At 38.2% G+C, this 18,154-nt stretch overlaps 2 protein-coding genes across 9 annotated transcripts; both read left to right on the top strand.

The window, feature by feature from the left end:
• The first annotated feature begins 139 nt into the window (after positions 1-139).
• LOC144025871 (uncharacterized) lies at positions 140-3,804 on the top strand. Of its 7 annotated transcripts, none has more exons than XM_077532247.1 (11): positions 313-386; positions 879-1,032; positions 1,563-1,674; positions 1,794-1,844; positions 1,936-2,013; positions 2,127-2,183; positions 2,308-2,367; positions 2,624-2,688; positions 2,877-2,982; positions 3,069-3,121; positions 3,190-3,804. In XM_077532247.1, exons 2-11 carry the CDS (start codon positions 950-952, stop codon positions 3,386-3,388), a joined length of 864 nt encoding a protein of 287 aa, XP_077388373.1. In that variant the 5' UTR covers positions 313-386; positions 879-949; the 3' UTR covers positions 3,389-3,804. The 7 variants fall into 7 exon arrangements, with proteins under 7 accessions (XP_077388377.1, XP_077388376.1, XP_077388373.1 ...); XM_077532249.1 differs by lacking the exon at positions 313-386 and adding an exon at positions 397-416; XM_077532248.1 differs by lacking the exon at positions 313-386 and adding an exon at positions 426-675.
• Positions 3,805-4,574: 770 nt separating this feature from the next.
• LOC144025327 (sodium/potassium/calcium exchanger 3-like) lies at positions 4,575-18,079 on the top strand. 2 transcript variants are annotated; one of them, XM_077531182.1, is made up of 17 exons: positions 4,575-5,064; positions 5,249-5,350; positions 7,600-7,676; positions 7,774-7,848; positions 7,965-8,049; positions 9,511-9,614; positions 9,686-9,760; positions 10,711-10,736; positions 10,816-10,869; positions 10,949-11,094; positions 12,001-12,089; positions 13,430-13,715; positions 13,787-13,953; positions 15,687-15,801; positions 15,884-15,996; positions 17,396-17,461; positions 17,546-18,079. In XM_077531182.1, exons 1-17 carry the CDS (start codon positions 4,956-4,958, stop codon positions 17,654-17,656), a joined length of 1,800 nt encoding a protein of 599 aa, XP_077387308.1. In that variant the 5' UTR covers positions 4,575-4,955; the 3' UTR covers positions 17,657-18,079. The 2 variants fall into 2 exon arrangements, with proteins under 2 accessions (XP_077387308.1, XP_077387307.1); XM_077531181.1 differs by having other exon boundaries at positions 12,001-12,170.
• The last annotated feature ends 75 nt before the right edge of the window (positions 18,080-18,154 follow it).

Genomic DNA, 18,154 nt, shown 5'->3' with positions numbered 1-18,154 from the left:
ATTGTCTCTGGCTGCAATTTTTACATTTTTAAAAAGCAGTTGTTTTTTTCTGGGCTGCAATTTTTACATTTTCAAAAAGCCGTTGTTGTTTTTTTTTCTGGGTACCATCAGTGATCATGAATTAAGTAAACCATTTTGTCTACTAATAGGAAATGACGAGCAAAGAAGCATCTCAAAATTGGGTTTGTTTGGATGTTGCCAGTTTAAATGTAGAGTTTAAAAATGAGCAACAGCATTCTCAATTCGTCTGTGTTGCATGAAAGCTGAAGCATGAAGGTTGTTACAATTTTTCTTTTGGAATTCATGCGTATCTTTATTGATGAACCCTAGGAACCAACACGCGTAGCTTACCATCAAATCTGAATAAAACAAGCAATAAAAGTCTGGTAGGTGTTTGTCACACGGAGGATGTTTAGGTTTGGCTCAAATCAAATACATTTCATGATTTTTTTTTTTTCATGTATTAGTAAATATATTTCACGCGAGCAGTGAAGCTCATTTTTAAAATAGCTGCTCGTGCTAGCTAGTTAGTTAGCTAGCTAGCTAGTTTGAAGGCGTAGTATGCTAAGCTACATTACTATAGTTTTAATACTAACGGTTTAGTGTTCACCAGTTAATTTGTTGCTTTAAATTGTTTTCACGATGAGCAACGTCTTTATCACAAATTGATTGCACGTAAGATGTAATATGTGTACAGTAATCCGTTATTTCCGTGTTTGTCACTTATTTTGCATTCGCAGGCATAAGAGAATGGATGTAACAGATGAAAACATGTAGGCGATTGTTGTACACAGGAACTCTTTATTTTTTATATATATTTTTAAATCTAGTACTATTATCATTGTACATATTTTCTTTGTGTGTGCGGGGCATTGAAGGAGATGCTCGAGAAAATTGCTGAGCTTAATCACCATCACAGTCAGCTGAAGCATCGAAACACTGAGATGAGATGAGGCACTTGCTCGATGTAGCAGATGATGAGATGACCGTGCTGCGATCAGAAAACGAGACATATAGAAGACAAGTGAAAGCGTAATTATATTTTAGTGTTTACAATCGGTGGCTCCCAATACTGGCTTGTGACTATGAGTCTTTAATATGTTGAAATGAACCATTTTACTTTTCCTGCACAGATTTTTTTTCCCTGGTGGTATCTTCTGTTTTGATCTGTACTGTTATTCTTAACATACACTTGTCAAACATTAATTCTATGAACTTTATCGCTGGCGTCGGGACAAAACCTCACAAGTTACAATTTGGCAAATTTCATGTTTTTTTGTTGTTGTTTCCCCCCCCAAAAAAAATCGATACTTTTTAGTGTCTACAGTACTCGGGCCTATCCCAGCTGTGATTGGGCGAGAGACGGGGCTGTGGGGTACACTCTGAGCTGATTGTCAGCCAATCGCAGGGCACATAAACAAACCATTCACCCTCACATTCCCAGTCAGAAACTTAGTTAATACCTTTCTGCCAGTTTCACTCAGTAACACTTAATGTTTTGCAATCTGTGTTTTTCTGTCTTAATTACATGCCGGGATTTCTGTATTGTTCTATATCTATAGGTTTGAACAGATTGTTGTAGATGGTCAGCATATGGAAGCACAGCCTTGCAGGTTACCACTGGGAGATAAACTTGACGTAAAGCAGTCCATTGAAATTAAGCTACAAGAATTGGTAGGTTACAGTTTTGTAGCATGTCACAATTTATCCCAGCTGATGGGATAAGGAGTACCATTTTACTGTGACTGCTGCTCATATTTGATTGACCCTTTTTCTTGTTTCCCTGCCTGCAGGAGAAGGAATGCAGTGTAATGAAGGAACAAAACAAGAACCTGATTGCAGAGGTCTGACAGCTCTTCTCTCAGGGCAACTTGCAAAAAATCAGTACGCAATAGAGCCCCTCTGCAACACTATTTACATTTTATTATTTGTCAGGTTCAGGGACTCCAGCATCAAAGAGAACAGGACAAGATTAGCTTGAGCAAGTTCAGTGTTGCCCTTAAAGACATTGAGGTAAAGTCCAGATGAATGTTATTTGTTAATGTACTGTACCAATTTCTCTGTTTCTATCCGTCTTTCAAACATTTGAGGAAGACTTTGTCATTTATAAATTATGTGCATGTTAGTTTAGAACAGAAGAGGCTCAGATAGAACTGCAGCAAAGGGATGAGGTCATTCAACAGGTATGTAAGGACAGACAAAATTATCATAGTAATATCATTGATTTATCTAAATGCTTATCATGTTTAGTCACAGTTATTTTCATTACAGTGGCATCATAATATAACATGTATTTGTCTGTGGTAGAGTAAGTTGCAATTAAAGCAAGCAGAAGAAACAGTAGAGGAGTATTCCAATATCATCAAGGTAAGGACAGTCTTACTAGTTTGTCATCTTAATGTGTTTGACACATTTGAGAAGATGAGAAAATTTCTGGACGCATCATTGGCATGTTCGATAAATTAATAACAAAATTGTGTTAAATTAACTTTTTATTTGAGAAACTATACAAGACTAGTCCATAAAACGCGAACAACGTAAGGCGTATCACCCGTGTTTCCCTGTGACCAAAAGAATGTGTTAATTGTTAAAGCTGAGATGTTTGGGTTGTGTGTACTTGGAGGATCTCAGGCTGGCAAACCGGGAGCTGAGGGGTCACTTAGAGGACAGAGAGGAAGAGGCCTCACTGTAAGTAAATCTCCAAATACATTTGTGTCTTGAGGTATGAGTCACCTGACTTAGGAGTTTTTGAGATAAGATTTTAGTGATGATGCCATATTCACGGAACAAATTGAGCTTCTAACTAAGCTTCTATTTATTTTCAGCAAACACTTTCACTCTGTGCATTTTTTTATTACGTTTTTGCTGTTTTCCAGAGCTACTCTCACTCATTTGAAGTCTTTGCATACTCCCGGGATGTCTTTGGCAGAGGAAATCAAGCTCCTAGCTACCCCAGTTGAAACCTCCATAGAGTCGAGTCAAGTATGAAGTCATTCTCACAAGATAACTCTATGACAGACGGTCTGATTTGAATTTAGGCGCTCAATGATGGTGAATTTTGTGCACAGGAAACTGTCACTGAGGAATCAAACAGACCTGCAGTCAAACAACAAACAAATAAGTAACATTCCCATATCATCTCATGTAGTCTATTCACAATTAGATTAACTCATCATCTTCTCCATTTAGGTGCGCACAAGCCAAGGAATTGTCCTCCCAGAAGGTGTTCTTGGTCTGCATGGCCATTATCACCATTTTGGTCATTCTGGCTGCAGGGAGCCATGCAAGATATTTAGATTTTCTTCAGGTTCGCAACCTATGGAGGAGTGTGCACCTGACACTGCAACCCTACTTTAGTGTACAATATGGAGCCTTACCGCCTATCTGATCCAAACAATTCCCTTTTTGCATACTTTGATTTAGTTCTTAGTGATACCACATTTTCACGTTGATGTTTTTTAAAATGTTGAAAACTATTATTTGCAAAACTAAAGTGGTAAGTCACATCTAATTTCAAACAGACAAATTTAACATCTATTGTATCACATCAGGATTGTAATGTGGAATTATTTATGTAGGAAACCGTTATTTTCAATATGGTCTTATTTATTTGTTACTATGGTGTCACATTGGTGAAGAGCTTCTGCTTCTTTGAATTTATATATAGAAAAAAATGTCAACAAGTTAATGAAACTATAATTTACATCCTCCACCTCTATACAAGAATCTACTCCCTTGAAATTGTGTTCCCGTCCACCTGTCAATTGAAAAGTAAGGGAAAATAAATATTTTCAGTGGGACACACTGTTGTTGTCTGAGTCAGTGATTCAGAAAGGAATTGGGACCCAGAAGCACACAGCCATATTCTCCTGTTCGCACGTAAGCCTTTTTATTTATTTATTTTAAATACACGCCTGGTTGGCCCACTTTCAAAGTTCGCCAATTCTCCCGTCCAGACATCTGGCACACTCACCATGTGTATTTTACAAATGAATTCTTACGAATTAATGTAAATACAGCATTCGTTTTGATGGCTTGGTACAAGGGAAAATACAGCACACAAACTTACATAGTGGTAATCACTGAAAGAAAATACTTCAATTACCCATTAACCATCTGGTTGACGCCATTTTTTTGGTCATAAAAGATTTGTTTGGTTTGGTTTATTGAACATCGAATATGTAATACAAATTACAAAATAAAAGTGAAAGAAAGAAAATAAAAGCCAGAAAGGAAAAGAATTATCAGCAAAGTCAAAATTCAAATGTTCAAAGGGAGTAGCCTGGTTTTGTTCGCTTTGTAATTGCTTGGTCAAACATGATAATTAAACACGGTTAACATTATTATTTTTAGCGTTATCTTTATACGCATATAGGATGTAGGGATCAGTAGTAAAAAAAATGCATCAGAAGAAATACATGAAGATGTACAGATGCCTGAAAAATCTACTTGAGTATAGTACCTACGGTACTTTACTCTGATGTACTCTGCTATTATGGCCAATAGTTGCTTCCACGCCCCCAGCATCACAACGCTGGAAGTGAAAGTGCGCCCCTTGGTGGTGGATTGTGCAATCGCACCGCGAAACAACCGCCTTCTCCGACTCCTCGGATATATTGAGCGTGCAATCAGACGTTGTTGTGTTGTGACGTAATTTTTTACGATATGAGGGCAACCCGACGTTTTCATACAGGAATTAGTTTACGTTTCGACTGAGCGGGTTCACTTCTTCCATTTGTGTCGGATGCTGAGATGCTGCTGACGGGCCGAGCCCCTTGACACCCTCTCTGTTGGATGACAAGGAGTGGGGGGGAATCAAGAGAGGCGATATTGATTCTATAGCGACCGGCTGTGTTTTTTTATTAATTTCTGCGAAGGGGTGCGGTCACGATAGGCCAGATAGAACGGCGACATGTTCTGAGCGCACAGGCCGGCGTGTGTTGTCGGCGGGCGGGATGAAGGCGCTGAGCAGACCGAGGCGGACGCTGCTCTTCCCCCGGCTCTGCGTCAGTGGACTCGGTCTGCTCGCAGCCGCCTGGGTGCTGTATCCAAATGATGTTACAGGTACTTAACAGGAAATTGCCTTTTACAATGTTCTTCTATTAAGTCAAATATTCTTTTGTCGAAAGATGAAGATTTCTTCTTTATTGCATGCATTGAGTAATCATTTTGATTACCATGAGGGGAAAAAAAAACTCGCAGTGTTATATAAATATGTTTTTACTTTATAGCTTTCCCTTTTTTGCAGACTCTCATGGCCACTTTGGGGATGTTGATATCTTCTTATCCAAAAAGGAGGTCATCATGCAGAAAGATGACAGCAATCAATCCTCATTGTCTTCTAAATCTCGTAAGAAGTTCTCTTCTTTGTTATGAATTTCATGAAGCAAATCATTGATTCCTTAGAATAGCGATTCTCAAAGTTATTACACCAAGTCCCACCACAAAAAAAACAAACAAAAAACAAACAAACAAACAAACTTTGAACCACCATTATGATGAACATTAAAATACAATAGACCCAAGTGTTCATTAACACTGCCTTGTACAACCACCAGTAGATGACATCATTGCCCCATTTGATACGAAATAAACACAGTTTGAGAGTCCTATTATTGTACACTTGTCAAACATCCGTTTAAGTGCTACACGATATCAGTCCCAGTTCTGGAAACATTGGTGCTGTTATCTTTTATATAATGCTTCTTAGTGTATATTGTTATGTGTTATTTATTTATTTTTATTTTTTTTAATGGAGTTGGCTTGTTTGTCTTTGGCCTTTGAGTCTGTAATAAAGCTTCATCATCATCATCCTTGGGAGTAATGGCTGCATTTGGTGTAATTTAGATTTTTCTACTGCCAATTATAAAAGAACGGGACAAGGCAGAAAGGAGAGAGTCTATTCTGTCATTTGGTAGATTCGGTTTATATATAATTAGTCAACATAATATCGTGTCGGTATTGAACATTTTGAAATTTTCTAAAATGTCTGACAGTGAATAAGTTAAAACATTATGCACAATCTTTAATGATTAAATACAGGGAAAGAGAAAACTGTGCTCAAATAATGGTTAAACAAACGTATTGCATATGAATTAAAGCAAACCGTTCTTAAATATCAAATGCAAATGAGGGCAAGTCAAGTCAAAAAAATGTTTTTACTATAAAATGTTCTAGGCTCCCCCACAAGTCTAAACACGATATTCTGGCTAATATCGCGCTTGCAGAATTTGAATTAATTACACAGCAAGATGCACTTGTTTTTATAAACTTCAGAATGTGGTCATTAGTACTTTAGTTCCGTTGTTGTAAATATCTTCAACTAAAACGTATTAATTATTTCCATAGTATATATTAACGCATCTTTTTCATTGTCACTCTTGCGCTGGCGCTCACGCTGTTGTATTTTTATTTTTATTTTTTTTTATTCATAATCACAATGCATTGTGGTCTCTATAAACCCGATTGAGTGAAGATGTGCATTGTGGGTAATTTGGAGTGCCCTACATTTTCGCTCCCTGGACATTCGGACGCCACTACAAAAATCAAAATGCTGTGTTTAGACTAGTAGGGGCGCATAAAACATTATTGTAAAGACAATTTGTGACTTGACCTTTCAAGGTAAAATACAATACAACTGTACTGTACTTAAAAATCTACCGTAACTCAGTGCTTCTTGATTCATATCTGTTTTAATATTTAAAGCACTAAATCAATAGGTCGTGCACAAATAATCTTTAATAATATCTCACTGTGTGTGTCTTGAGAAATCATGTGCCCACCACAGTGCTGGCTGCCACAACAATCATGGGCCTAAACCACACAGCGAATCGTTGAGGCTCACATACTGAGGGCATTTGAGGGCTGTGGTTGCTAAGAAACTGAAGGATGCGTTTCTGGTTGGAATCTGTGTGAATCAAAGCGCTGACAGTGACCTGCTGTAATCACCTGCTGATTAGTGTCCCTCTTCATCAATAGCGCTCTCATCACTTCAACATCTTCTCCTGTAGTGGGGCCAATTTTGAGACAGGTGCTCAGAGGTGATCAGAGAGACTTGGAACTCAAGACATTTAATTCAATAGCAATAAATCATTTAATCAGGCATCTTTCAACAAGATGCGGGTTCGGTGCCCACAATGGTTCCTTTGTTCCTCGTCACATCTGTCACACTCAAGTTTACTCAAATGTCTGACCTTTCCGGTAATGACGCTCAAGGAGAAATTCAGCTTTGCGGCTTTTGGAAGTTGAGCATAATAACATCATTGAGAAAAGTCTCAAGGATGGCAGAGCTGATCAAGTGGAGAGTCACAAGCAAAAAAAAAAAGGGAGAAAACTCATTTGGGATGCAAGTGAAGCGGCTTAGTCATACACTGAGCGAAAGTTCCATAGAAGTTTTGTCAGTCCCTCTTTGTACAGTTGTAATGCTTGTAATTATGTCGCGCAAAAAAAAATTACACAAAAAGGAAGTGATGAGGAAAAAAACGAGTCTAAACTAGAATTTTCCGATTTTCTGTCTCATGTTGAAATCCTGAAAAATTGAATTATTAATGCTTCAGTTAACAGTCCACTGTTTGTTTGTTGTTGTCGTCTGTTGTTCAGCCATCAACGAGTTTCCCGAAGACATTTTCTCTCTGGAGGAGCGCAGGCAGGGAGCGGTCATCCTTCATGTGCTCTGTGTGAGTTAACAGCTGGCTGAGATGAAAATCTCAGAATCTCTCAATTAAAACAAAACAAAACAGAAAAATCACATGAGGACCTATCTGATCTTTGCAGGCTATCTACATGTTTCACGCGCTGGCCATTGTGTGTGATGTTTATTTCGTGCCATCACTGGAAAAAGTCTCAGAGGTGTGAGGGGATTTTTTTTTTTACTGTGATTTATTTCCAAATCCAAATGTCTTGTTTCTTCATTTTGAAAAGAAAAAGCATTCCAGGTTGAATTAACCTCCTTTGCTGTACTGTAGAACCTGCATCTCAGCCAGGATGTGGCCGGGGCAACCTTCATGGCCGCCGGGAGCTCCGCCCCTGAGCTCTTCACCTCTTTGATTGGTCAGTACTAAATTCATTGAATCGATTTTCTCACTCTGGAGCTAACACAATCATACTCTATCAGCAAATTGCGAGCAGTTATCAACATCTTCTTCACTTGATTGTGGCTGATGCTCCTCCAGTCAGGCACGGACTTCTTACAAAAGCCAGGATTTTTCTTGTTTTCATTTTCAGGTTAACTGTTTCCGAGACCGTCAGAATTTGTGTGATACCAAAAGAACAAAGATTCTTGAATGCTACTTTTCAACCAAATCAGTGTTTTGTAACACAGAGGGCATTTTGAGGTGGATAAAGGTTCCATGCAGAAAAAAAACAATGAACATTGGAGAGAAATTTAGGAACTCTGGCAGTGTGTAACCTTGCTCTCGCAAGATGAATTCTTGCGGTATTTGTGAGTCCAAAAACTCCGGAGAATACATCTTGTACCGCTGCCGCAGATAACTGCCGTTCCCGAACCACTGGCGGTTCGCATTCATCACAGAGCGACATCGTGTTTGGGGGCGGGATATGCAACTGTGACAAAACCAGGAAGCCAGCGCCGACGCCGGGGCTAACAAACAAACCCAACATGGACGAATGGACGCTTCAGTTACTGAAATTTACATGTCCAGCAGCAATGAGAACAGATAATAAAATAAAAAATAATTCAATCAATCAATAAATAAGGTTATTACACCAGAGAGTGCAGTAAAGTCATTGTGATTCGGACTTCAAGCACACAAAAAAGATCTGAACTTTTGGACGAGTTCTGGCAAAAGAAAAATGGCTCCATTTTTGTGGGCCATCCTGTCCGTACACAAAAAAAGTTTAATTTTCAAAGCAAAACATTGTGGCAACTTAAATTAATCTACATACACATAAACACACACTGTAAAAACAACAAAAGGGAAGGAAGTGGAAATGAGAACATTACATAGTGAAAAAAAGATCTAACATTGCCCTGCGCAATAAGACAAACTGGCATGACTTCGGAAAGTTCACACACAAGCAAAAGGGGAAAAAATAATGCAGTCTGAGCCTGAGGTTTGACAAACATTGCATGGAGAGGGATTGGGGGCTATCAGCTGGTGACACTCATTTCTTTTAGAGTTAGACACTGGAAGATTTTACACAATGGGAGTATTTTTTGCTTTGCGGTTGGTGCCCTGAACTGGTCTGATTTGATTCAAGCAGTAAAAAAAAATCATATCTCCCACATCATTTGCTCGCTGTGGAAATAAATACCAGATAAGACAAATCGCTCATGTTCTCCAAGTTTGCATGATAAGTTGTGGCCTCTGGTTCTCTGGCACTGCTTGTAATAAGAGTACTTAGCGACTTTATGTAGTATTCTCAAGCTGCAGACAGACAGTTGCGTGACTGCATTTGTGGTTACAAACCCTCAGTTCAATTGAGGAATAAGACGTCATGCTGCTTGAATTGTGCAAATACTCACTTCATCACTTTGATTGTTGTTTTCAGGAGTGTTTATCACAAAAGGAGATGTAGGTGTGGGCACCATCGTGGGGTCGGCGGTCTTTAACATCCTGGTCATCATTGGCATCTGTGGCATCTTCTCAGGACAGGTCTCACACACGCATACAAATAAGGTCACATTTTGTCGGATGTGAGAAATGATTGGGTCTTCTCTCCACAGCCAATCTCTCTGAGCTGGTGGCCTTTGTTTCGCGATGCCGTCTTCTACATCTTGTCCATCGTCGTGCTCATCGTGGTGAGAAACCCTGCTCGGAAACCGCAGTTATTCTTTTCATCTCAACAGCATACGTGGACATCTCGACCAGGGGTCAGCAACCTTTGTGGAAAAATCTGAATGGCGCAGCAAAAGATTTTAAGATTGTGATGACGGAAAGTGTCAGTCTAATGTACTGAGGGCCCAACTGTTAATTAAAGCTGCACCACAATACAAAAATATTACAGCAGCATCCAATACGTAGACATTCATTTTCTTCTACCATAAGTCTTCCATTTTGGGAACGTTTTTTTTTTGTTAGTAATTTTTCATATTAAATATTTTTCATTTTTTTCTGCCTATTTTCTTAAATTGTTTGACATTTTATGGCTATTTTTTTTTTAATGTTTTTTCCCCCCCTGGCTTTTTAGCTATCAATTTTCTGACGTTTTTGGTGATTTTGAGGCATTTTCAGAATTTCTTCTTTTGATTTTGGACATTTTATGGTTATTTTTTGAACGTTTTCTTTTCTGCCTTTTTAAATAAATTCTCTGACATTTTTGGCAATTTCGTGGACATTTTATTTATTGTAATTCTGCTTTTCCTCTTCCTTTTTGGGCATTTTATGGTCATTTTTAGACATTTAGGTGTTTAAAAAAACAACAACAACACTTTTATCTTTTTCTGGCAACCTAAAAATTTTGACTCTGACATTTTTTTAAAAATAATTACTTATATATTTTTTTATTTAATCATGATTAATTTAAAGAACATTTTATTTAAAAAATAAATGCAAAAAAAATTATAATAATTTCTACTAATTGTTTTTAGAGATCCACAGGGAGGCACGGAAGAGGGACGACAGGGCGATATGTAGCCGCAGGTTGCAGACCCCTGACCTAGACAGTATAATACAGTTATTTACAATTTAATCTGCTGTGTATGAGAAAATCATCATCTTTTTCTTTTTATATTTTCTTGTGAATGTGCAGGTGATCTTCGATGAAAAAGTGCAGTGGTAGGACATGAGATCAATTATATTGCATAACATCCACTTGCTGATTTGAGATTTTCTAAATGTGTGCTTGCATCTGCAGGTGGGAGACCATAATACTGATCTTCATGTATGGAATATACATTATCATTATGAAGTGAGTTTAATTTCCTGATTTTCCTTGTTTATATGAAATTGCCGCGCCCTCTCAATCAAGCGTGCGCGTTTCCGTGTAGGTTCAATGGCCATCTGTCCAGCCTGGTGGAGCGATACTGCAGCCGGGCAGGTGAGCCGTGTCTGAGCCGTCTGCGTCGTGCAACGGCAGTGGGGAACGCCAGCGACTGTGATGCCGACACCGGGCTGCTCAAGTCGGGTATCGTCGGTAAGCGTATCAGCTGACTCAGTGGCACGCATGAGGCTGCCCCAAAGTTTTCTTAAGTTCGAATATTTTTTTTTATTCTCCAGGTCCATACTGTGCTCCCCTTTCTTAAGTTTTCTTCTTTTTTGCCCCATCTAAGAAACTAGTTACGCTAATTAGTGAGCCTCAAGGCTTCCTGTTCTGTCTCCCTCTGTTGGTCATCATTTTTTATGATTCTCGGACGGGTCGGGACTGTGAAGACAAATTCCTTGTGTGGTTTTACATACTTGGCCAAAAAAAATCTTATTCTGATTCGGCGACCAAAATCAAATTATGCAATAGACTGCACATAATGTACACACCTTGAGCATCATTGTCTCCTATTAGACCACAATAAGACCAGCTTGTTGAATACACGACTACATTCAGAGACAATTATTTGTTTCTTTGCCAGTCCGTCAAAATATTGTATTGTATGAAACCTGTCTGTGGTGAAAAATCTTTGCTGTATAGTTCTGTATCAAGGTTTTTGACTGAATAACCAAAACTAAAAAAACATTTACATTAACAATATAAAATGAAAACAAAAACACTTTTAAAAAAATGAAAACTAACTGAAAATACATTCTATGTTTATAACTATAACTACAATTATAGTGAAAATATCCTTCATGTTTGTCTTTTTCAGTTAATTTCATACAAAACAATTGTTGAAGAATTGTAGTTTATTACAAAATACTCAACGCATAATCCATATATTTAATAAAAATAAACTAATACCAAAACTAATAAACTAAAAAAAATAACATTACTCAAAAAAAAATAAATAAATAAAAACTAACTGAATAAAAAAAACCCTACTCAACTATTATTCCCCAATTCTGTAATTTATCATTTTCTTTCTCTACTTTCCGCCAACATCTCGATCAGACTCGTGCGCCGCGGCCGCTCAGGACTCGGGCGTGGTGATGGTGGATGAGCTGCTCAACATGCATCCGCACCAGCTCACCTTGTCAGAGGCAAGCCTCCGCCTTCTCATCACCTCGCATTTCCCCCCCCACACCCGCCTGCGCATGGCCGGGCGCACGGTCATCAACGAGGTACACCGCATGGCTTGCACCCTTTTACTAACTCTCTGCTCTCGGGCCGGCTCTGCGGGCCTCGAAGTGCGCTTGTCAAGCTCATCTGCCTCGACCGATTGGTTACACCCGGGATCATATAAAGTCTGTTGAGTTAGATTTTTATGGCGATTACAACTCAAATTGGCATTCTGTTTCCAAAGTTGCAAACAGTTTTTTTTTTTTCTAGCATGTTAGCACGTCATGTTTTTTTTGTCCACAGCTTACCTTCTAAATAAGCAGAATTCCATTGATTATCTGTAGTAAGACTGTAGTAAGCAGAGCTGATTGCGATCGGACTCATCTACAGCTACGTGGAAACTTGTTTGCACAGTCATGATTGAGACACGCCAATGAGAGGTGTGTGCAACTCCCAATACGTCAATACTATTCATATCTATGAACAGAAAGCTAGCATAGTAGGAATTGAGAGGTTCAGTGCAGGTTTTTCTTTTAACCTAAACTTGTAATTTTATTATTACAGACTCAATAAATAAATAAACTAAATAAATAACTTCTGTTTGGTTCAAAAGGAACTTACATAATTATAGTGTTTCTATTTTTTTTAATTGGTCTTTTATATTTTGAAATTTTTAAACATTTTCTTGCTTTCTACCAAAAAATAAATAATTGTTTGAATAATCGTGATTTCAATTATTGCCAAAATAATCATGATTATTATTTTTCCCATAACCGTGCAGCCCTAACAAAAAATATAAAATATTTCTTTCTTTTTTTTTTTCTGTTTTTTTTTTTTTTAAGTAAATGGGGATTCTATAGCTCACAAACTTTCTGTGATACAGAAAAGCTGAGATCAGTTTTGGATTCTGCACTCAAAAATTGATAAAAACAGCTATTAGGCCTAACGCAACAAAATTGTGTTCCCCAGTGTTTTGCAATTTAATCTCCACTCTGTATTATATATTTAAAATACATAATGGGAAAAAAAAGAAGAGCAACTGCTACATCTGGTGAGGGTCTAATAATGCAGTCACCATTGACATTAACATAAAAATCTAAAGCTGAATAAAAAGTATCCTCTCAAGGTTGATAAAGTCAAACAATCTTTTTCACACCAATTATTATTTTTGTGTTGAATTTTCTCTACTCCCTTGCATGTCTCCTCGCCATTTCCCATATTCAGTTTGCTGTGTTGTTTTGGCGCGCATGTGACGCATGACAACTCGTGTCCCGTGCACTTTCCCGCCGTACCTGCTTTTGATTCGCCTCCCTTCCCACAGAGGCAGAGATTGATCCGAGCTCAGGTCGGGGCCAAAGAGAGAGATGGCGGCGCCGCCGCCGCCGCCGCCTCATCGGACGATGGTTGCGGCGTGGCTGTGCCGTGGGGGGCAGAAAACGGGTCGGTCGCCGAGGCGGACTGTCCGCCTTTGGACGTGGGGAGGAGGGCGGGAAAGGAGACCGGGCGGGAGGTCGCAGGCGCAGCTCAAGCCAAAGAGGAAGAGGAGGAGGAAGAGCAAGAGGGGGACGAGGAAGAAAACGTGCCATTCAAACCCTTCGTCATACCAGGTGAGCTTTGTCTTTTTGACTGCAATAACTTGTGATGTAAATGATTGCATCTGTAATTCTGCTGGCGTCAGACGGCTGGTGCATGCGTGTGAAGTGGTTGCTCTCCTGGCCGGTCAGCCTCTTGCTTCACTGCACCGTGCCCGACTGCAAGCTTCCGCAGTGGGAACGCTGGTACCTGCTCACTTTCCTGTCCTCCACACTCTGGATCGCCCTCTTCTCCTACCTCATGGTCTGGATGGTACGAATAGCACACGCAGTCGAGCCGAGCTCACAGTGAGCTAACTCCACTTTTTTTTAATCTTTTTTCAGCAGCTTTCAAAGCAGGCTAGCCACCCGTTTATATAAATAGATTATTGGTCTATTTTTAACCTTTTGTATTTATAACTTGGATTTAAAAGCGTTCACACTCTGGGCTGACTTCACTTCTGTTGGCATCTTAATTGCATTTGCGTGCAGCATAACAGCGAAATGCTGCGTCATCATGTTTGCTTTGAACTCGGGACTCCACTAATTGACCCCGAGTCTGCAGACCTCAGAGCCCTACTGGGTTTAGCATTTCTTCAATGTATCCAGGACCCAATCGAGGTTATTTTAGTTGACGAAAACTAACGATAAAACAAAAATAAAAAAAAACTATTTAATTGCGTGAACAAAATAAAATAAAAATGAAAATGCTTTTGAAAAAACAAAAACTGAAACTACATTTTATGTTTGCAAAACTAAAACTAACAATTATAGTGAAAATGTCCTTCGTTTTAGTCTTTGCATGATGATTTTAAATGTGATTTTAAGTAGATTAATTTTGATATTACCTTCAGATGACGTCAAGGCGACAATTTGTCATGCTTGAATTTTGGCTCCAATGGCTCTCGGCTTGCCTGCTTTTTCCATATAACTCAGCCAAAATGCAACATTAGGTAATAAATGTGTTACTTTTCTCATTTTACCATGGTGCTTTTTGAATATTGAGCACAAGTAATACACCTTTAAAAAATAAATAAATAATAATAATACTGAAACTAACAAAAAATACACTAAAATTAAGCATTTTTAAAATAATTAAAACTAATAAAAACAAACAGAACCACCCTAAAAACTAATTACAACTAACTTAAAAAAAATAAAATAAAATAAATCAAAACTAACTAAAAATGCCCAATCCATTTAAAGTGATTTATAAACCATGAGCAGAATCTTAACTCTTTGACTGCCAGGCGTTATAAAAACAAAACCAAAAAATCCACAGTGCCAGCCGCTTTTGAGCATTTTAACTCATCTTTCAAGGCAAAAAGAATATTGTTTGCCTTTACTACATATACAATGCGGCTACTCAATGAAAGATCGCATTCCATTCATTGGAATTTTACTAATCATCACGAAACGTCTTTGGCAGTCTTAAAGGGGAAGCCAACCCAAAAAAATGTCTTGTCAATAATATGTTCTATGAAGCCCCACTAGTATAAATATGGTATTCTGGTTAATATTGTGTTTGTTAAGCAGCAAAATCCAGCCGTTTTTATCCATCTCAGGGGGCGGCCATTTTGCCACTTGCTGTCGACTGAAGATGACATCACAGTTTCCCAGCTCTCAGGCAACAACCAATCACAACTCAGCTTCAAAGAGGTGAGCTGTGATTGGTCGTTTCCTAAGCGCTGAGCAACTTTGATGTCGTCTTCAGTCGACAGCAAGTGGCAAAATGGCCGCCCCATGAGATGGATAAAAACCACTGGATTATGCTTCTTAATTTATATTCCACAAATGTAATATTAATCCGAATGTCATGTTTAGACTTGTGAGGTCACATATAACATACTTTTGTCAAGAACTGTTGAAGGTTGACTTCCCTTTTGAAATCAGTAAACATTTGAATTCCTGTTGATGAATCTAAAAATGTACATCTGTGAATTGAAAAATTGGAGTTAGCCTATTCCAGTTGTCTGTGGCTCCGTTATATTTTCCGTCCGTGTCCAGGTGACCATCATCAGCTACACACTTGGAATTCCAGACGTCATCATGGGTATTACTTTCCTGGCGGCCGGCACCAGCGTACCCGACTGCATGGCCAGCCTCATTGTCGCCCGACGAGGTGCGCGTGCGTCAACACGACGACACACTTTCCACACTCTCCCGATAGTTAAACGATGGATTTTGCTGGCGTTTCCCCGCAGGCATGGGCGACATGGCCGTGTCCAACTCCATTGGCAGTAATATCTTTGATGTGCTGCTGGGCTTGGGCTTCCCCTGGGCACTGAGGACACTCATTGTCAGCTATGGCTCGGTGGTAAGCTTGGACGTTATATTGTGCTAATTGAGCTTAAAAGGGATATTTCGGTGCGGAGGATATTCTGTGAGGTGCGATTATTGCTCAGCCTTTCACTGCAGGAAAAAAAAAAAAAAAAAGTCAACGAGGCAGAAATATATTCTTAACTCGGGCATGTGCGCTGCATAAATAATAATGATATTGCCGTCTTCCGGAAGAGGCAGGCACAAATGTTAGCATAATGCAGGCTCATGCATTTTGATTTTCATTTTTTTAACCTGGTTTGAACCAGGGTTGTGATAATGGTTTTGGATTATTATTAAAGTTAGTTTATATTTAATTTTGACTTTTGCTTTTTAAATCAAGTTAGTTTTCATTCGTTTCTGCAGGAGGTTTGTTAGTTTTTATTTGTTTTAAATGCTTCATTTTAGTTCACTTTTTATTAGTTTTAGAATTAGTTTTAGGTTTATGCAATCAAGTAAACTAGTACAGAAAACTAACAAAATCACTAAAACAAAAAATTTAAAATGTTGGAAGCGTATTGCATTGAGTTGAAAAAAAATAATCTGAGTTTTCTGAGTGCATTTTATTTATGGGGGGAGTTGTTTTTGTTTGGGGAGAGTATTTTTTATTTTAATTTTAATCAGATTTATTTAAAAACAATTTTCTTTTTTTTTTTTTTATGACAGAAAAAAAATATTAAAAAAACAACAAAAAAATTATTCCAAAACAGATTTTTAAAAAAAATAAATAAAAATTAGTCAAGAAAGCAGGAAAACAGAAGTGTTTTTTTTCTAAGTGAACGCAGTACACTACCATAAAAAAATAGTGCTGCAAAAACATGAAAAATATCTGAAAGTACATTTAACATTTACAAAACCAACTAAGACAAAATAATTGTAGCAAAAATGGCCATTGTTTTCATCTTGGTATATTACTTTCATACATGAGCTTTTATTTTAAATCCACTTATTTCTGTACTGTTGTTTAGTAGTGACGGACAAATGAAGCTTCACGAAGCACTTGTGATATATACATATACATATATATATATATATATATATATATATATATATATATATATATATATATATATATATATATATATATATATATATATATATATATATATATATATATATATATATATTACTCTTATAGATGGCACTCTTGGTTTAGCGTTGCAGTGGAAATGTAATCAATTTCCATTGCACTAGGCTTTATCTTTAACCCAGGTGGTGCATATAAAAAAAAATAAAAATTGCAAGTGCTTCATGAAGCTTCATTTTCCCATCACTACTTTAACAATACATTAGAAGTTAGGCCAAACAATTGTTAGGAAGTTGTAGTTTTCATTAATTTAATTAGCCTTGGTTGGAAATCAATGCTGTAAGTGACCCAATACTTTCTTTTTCTTTAGGTGACAATCAACAGCAAAGGCCTGATCTACTCTGTTATCCTGCTCTTGGCCTCAGTTACGCTCACTGTAAGCACATCTGACTCAAATATGTTTCATTCATCGTTTTAGAAGTTCTATGAATGACAAAAGTTTTTCCTGTCCATTCTTCAGGTTTTGTGTGTCCATCTGAACCACTGGAAGTTGGACCGCAGGCTGGGCCTCTGGCTCATTCTGCTCTACGCCATCTTCCTCTTCTGCTCCATCAGCTTCGAGAGGCTGTAGACTAGACACACACACACACACACACACACGCACACACACGGGCTTTTTTCGCTGTAATGAATTTCTCGCCTCGCGTCTAAGAGCTCCCTTTTGATAAACAAGTATTTTACATGGTTTTGTACCACCTCTGCACATCACCCACAGACACACAAAAAAAAAAAATCTACCTGCTGAACTTTGTACCGTGCAAAAATGTTCACTATTATTTCATCACTGGCACACCTTTATGGGAGATTACATGGCATGTTGTGGCTTCTTGTTTCCATTTTTGTTTTGTTTTTTTGCATAGTTTTGTCATGCTTTTGATGTGTGGTATTTGTAATTGACTGGCTGATCACGCGCTCGAGATTGGAACTAAGATGTATGTGTTGGCTTTTTTGTGCTGGGAAAAAAACCATAAAAACTTGCTTTGATGATTCTGAACGTCTGTGCCAGGAGGGTGGACTTGGCTGTGTTGTTGCCGGGTAAATTAAAACGCTCCATTATGTGAAAATTATT

The sequence above is a fragment of the Festucalex cinctus genome, chromosome 9 (genome assembly GCF_051991245.1).
Source record: "Festucalex cinctus isolate MCC-2025b chromosome 9, RoL_Fcin_1.0, whole genome shotgun sequence".
NCBI lineage: Eukaryota > Metazoa > Chordata > Actinopteri > Syngnathiformes > Syngnathidae > Festucalex > Festucalex cinctus.
The sequence above is the reverse complement of the archived record's forward strand: the minus strand, read 5'-3'. Positions and strand labels throughout refer to the sequence as shown.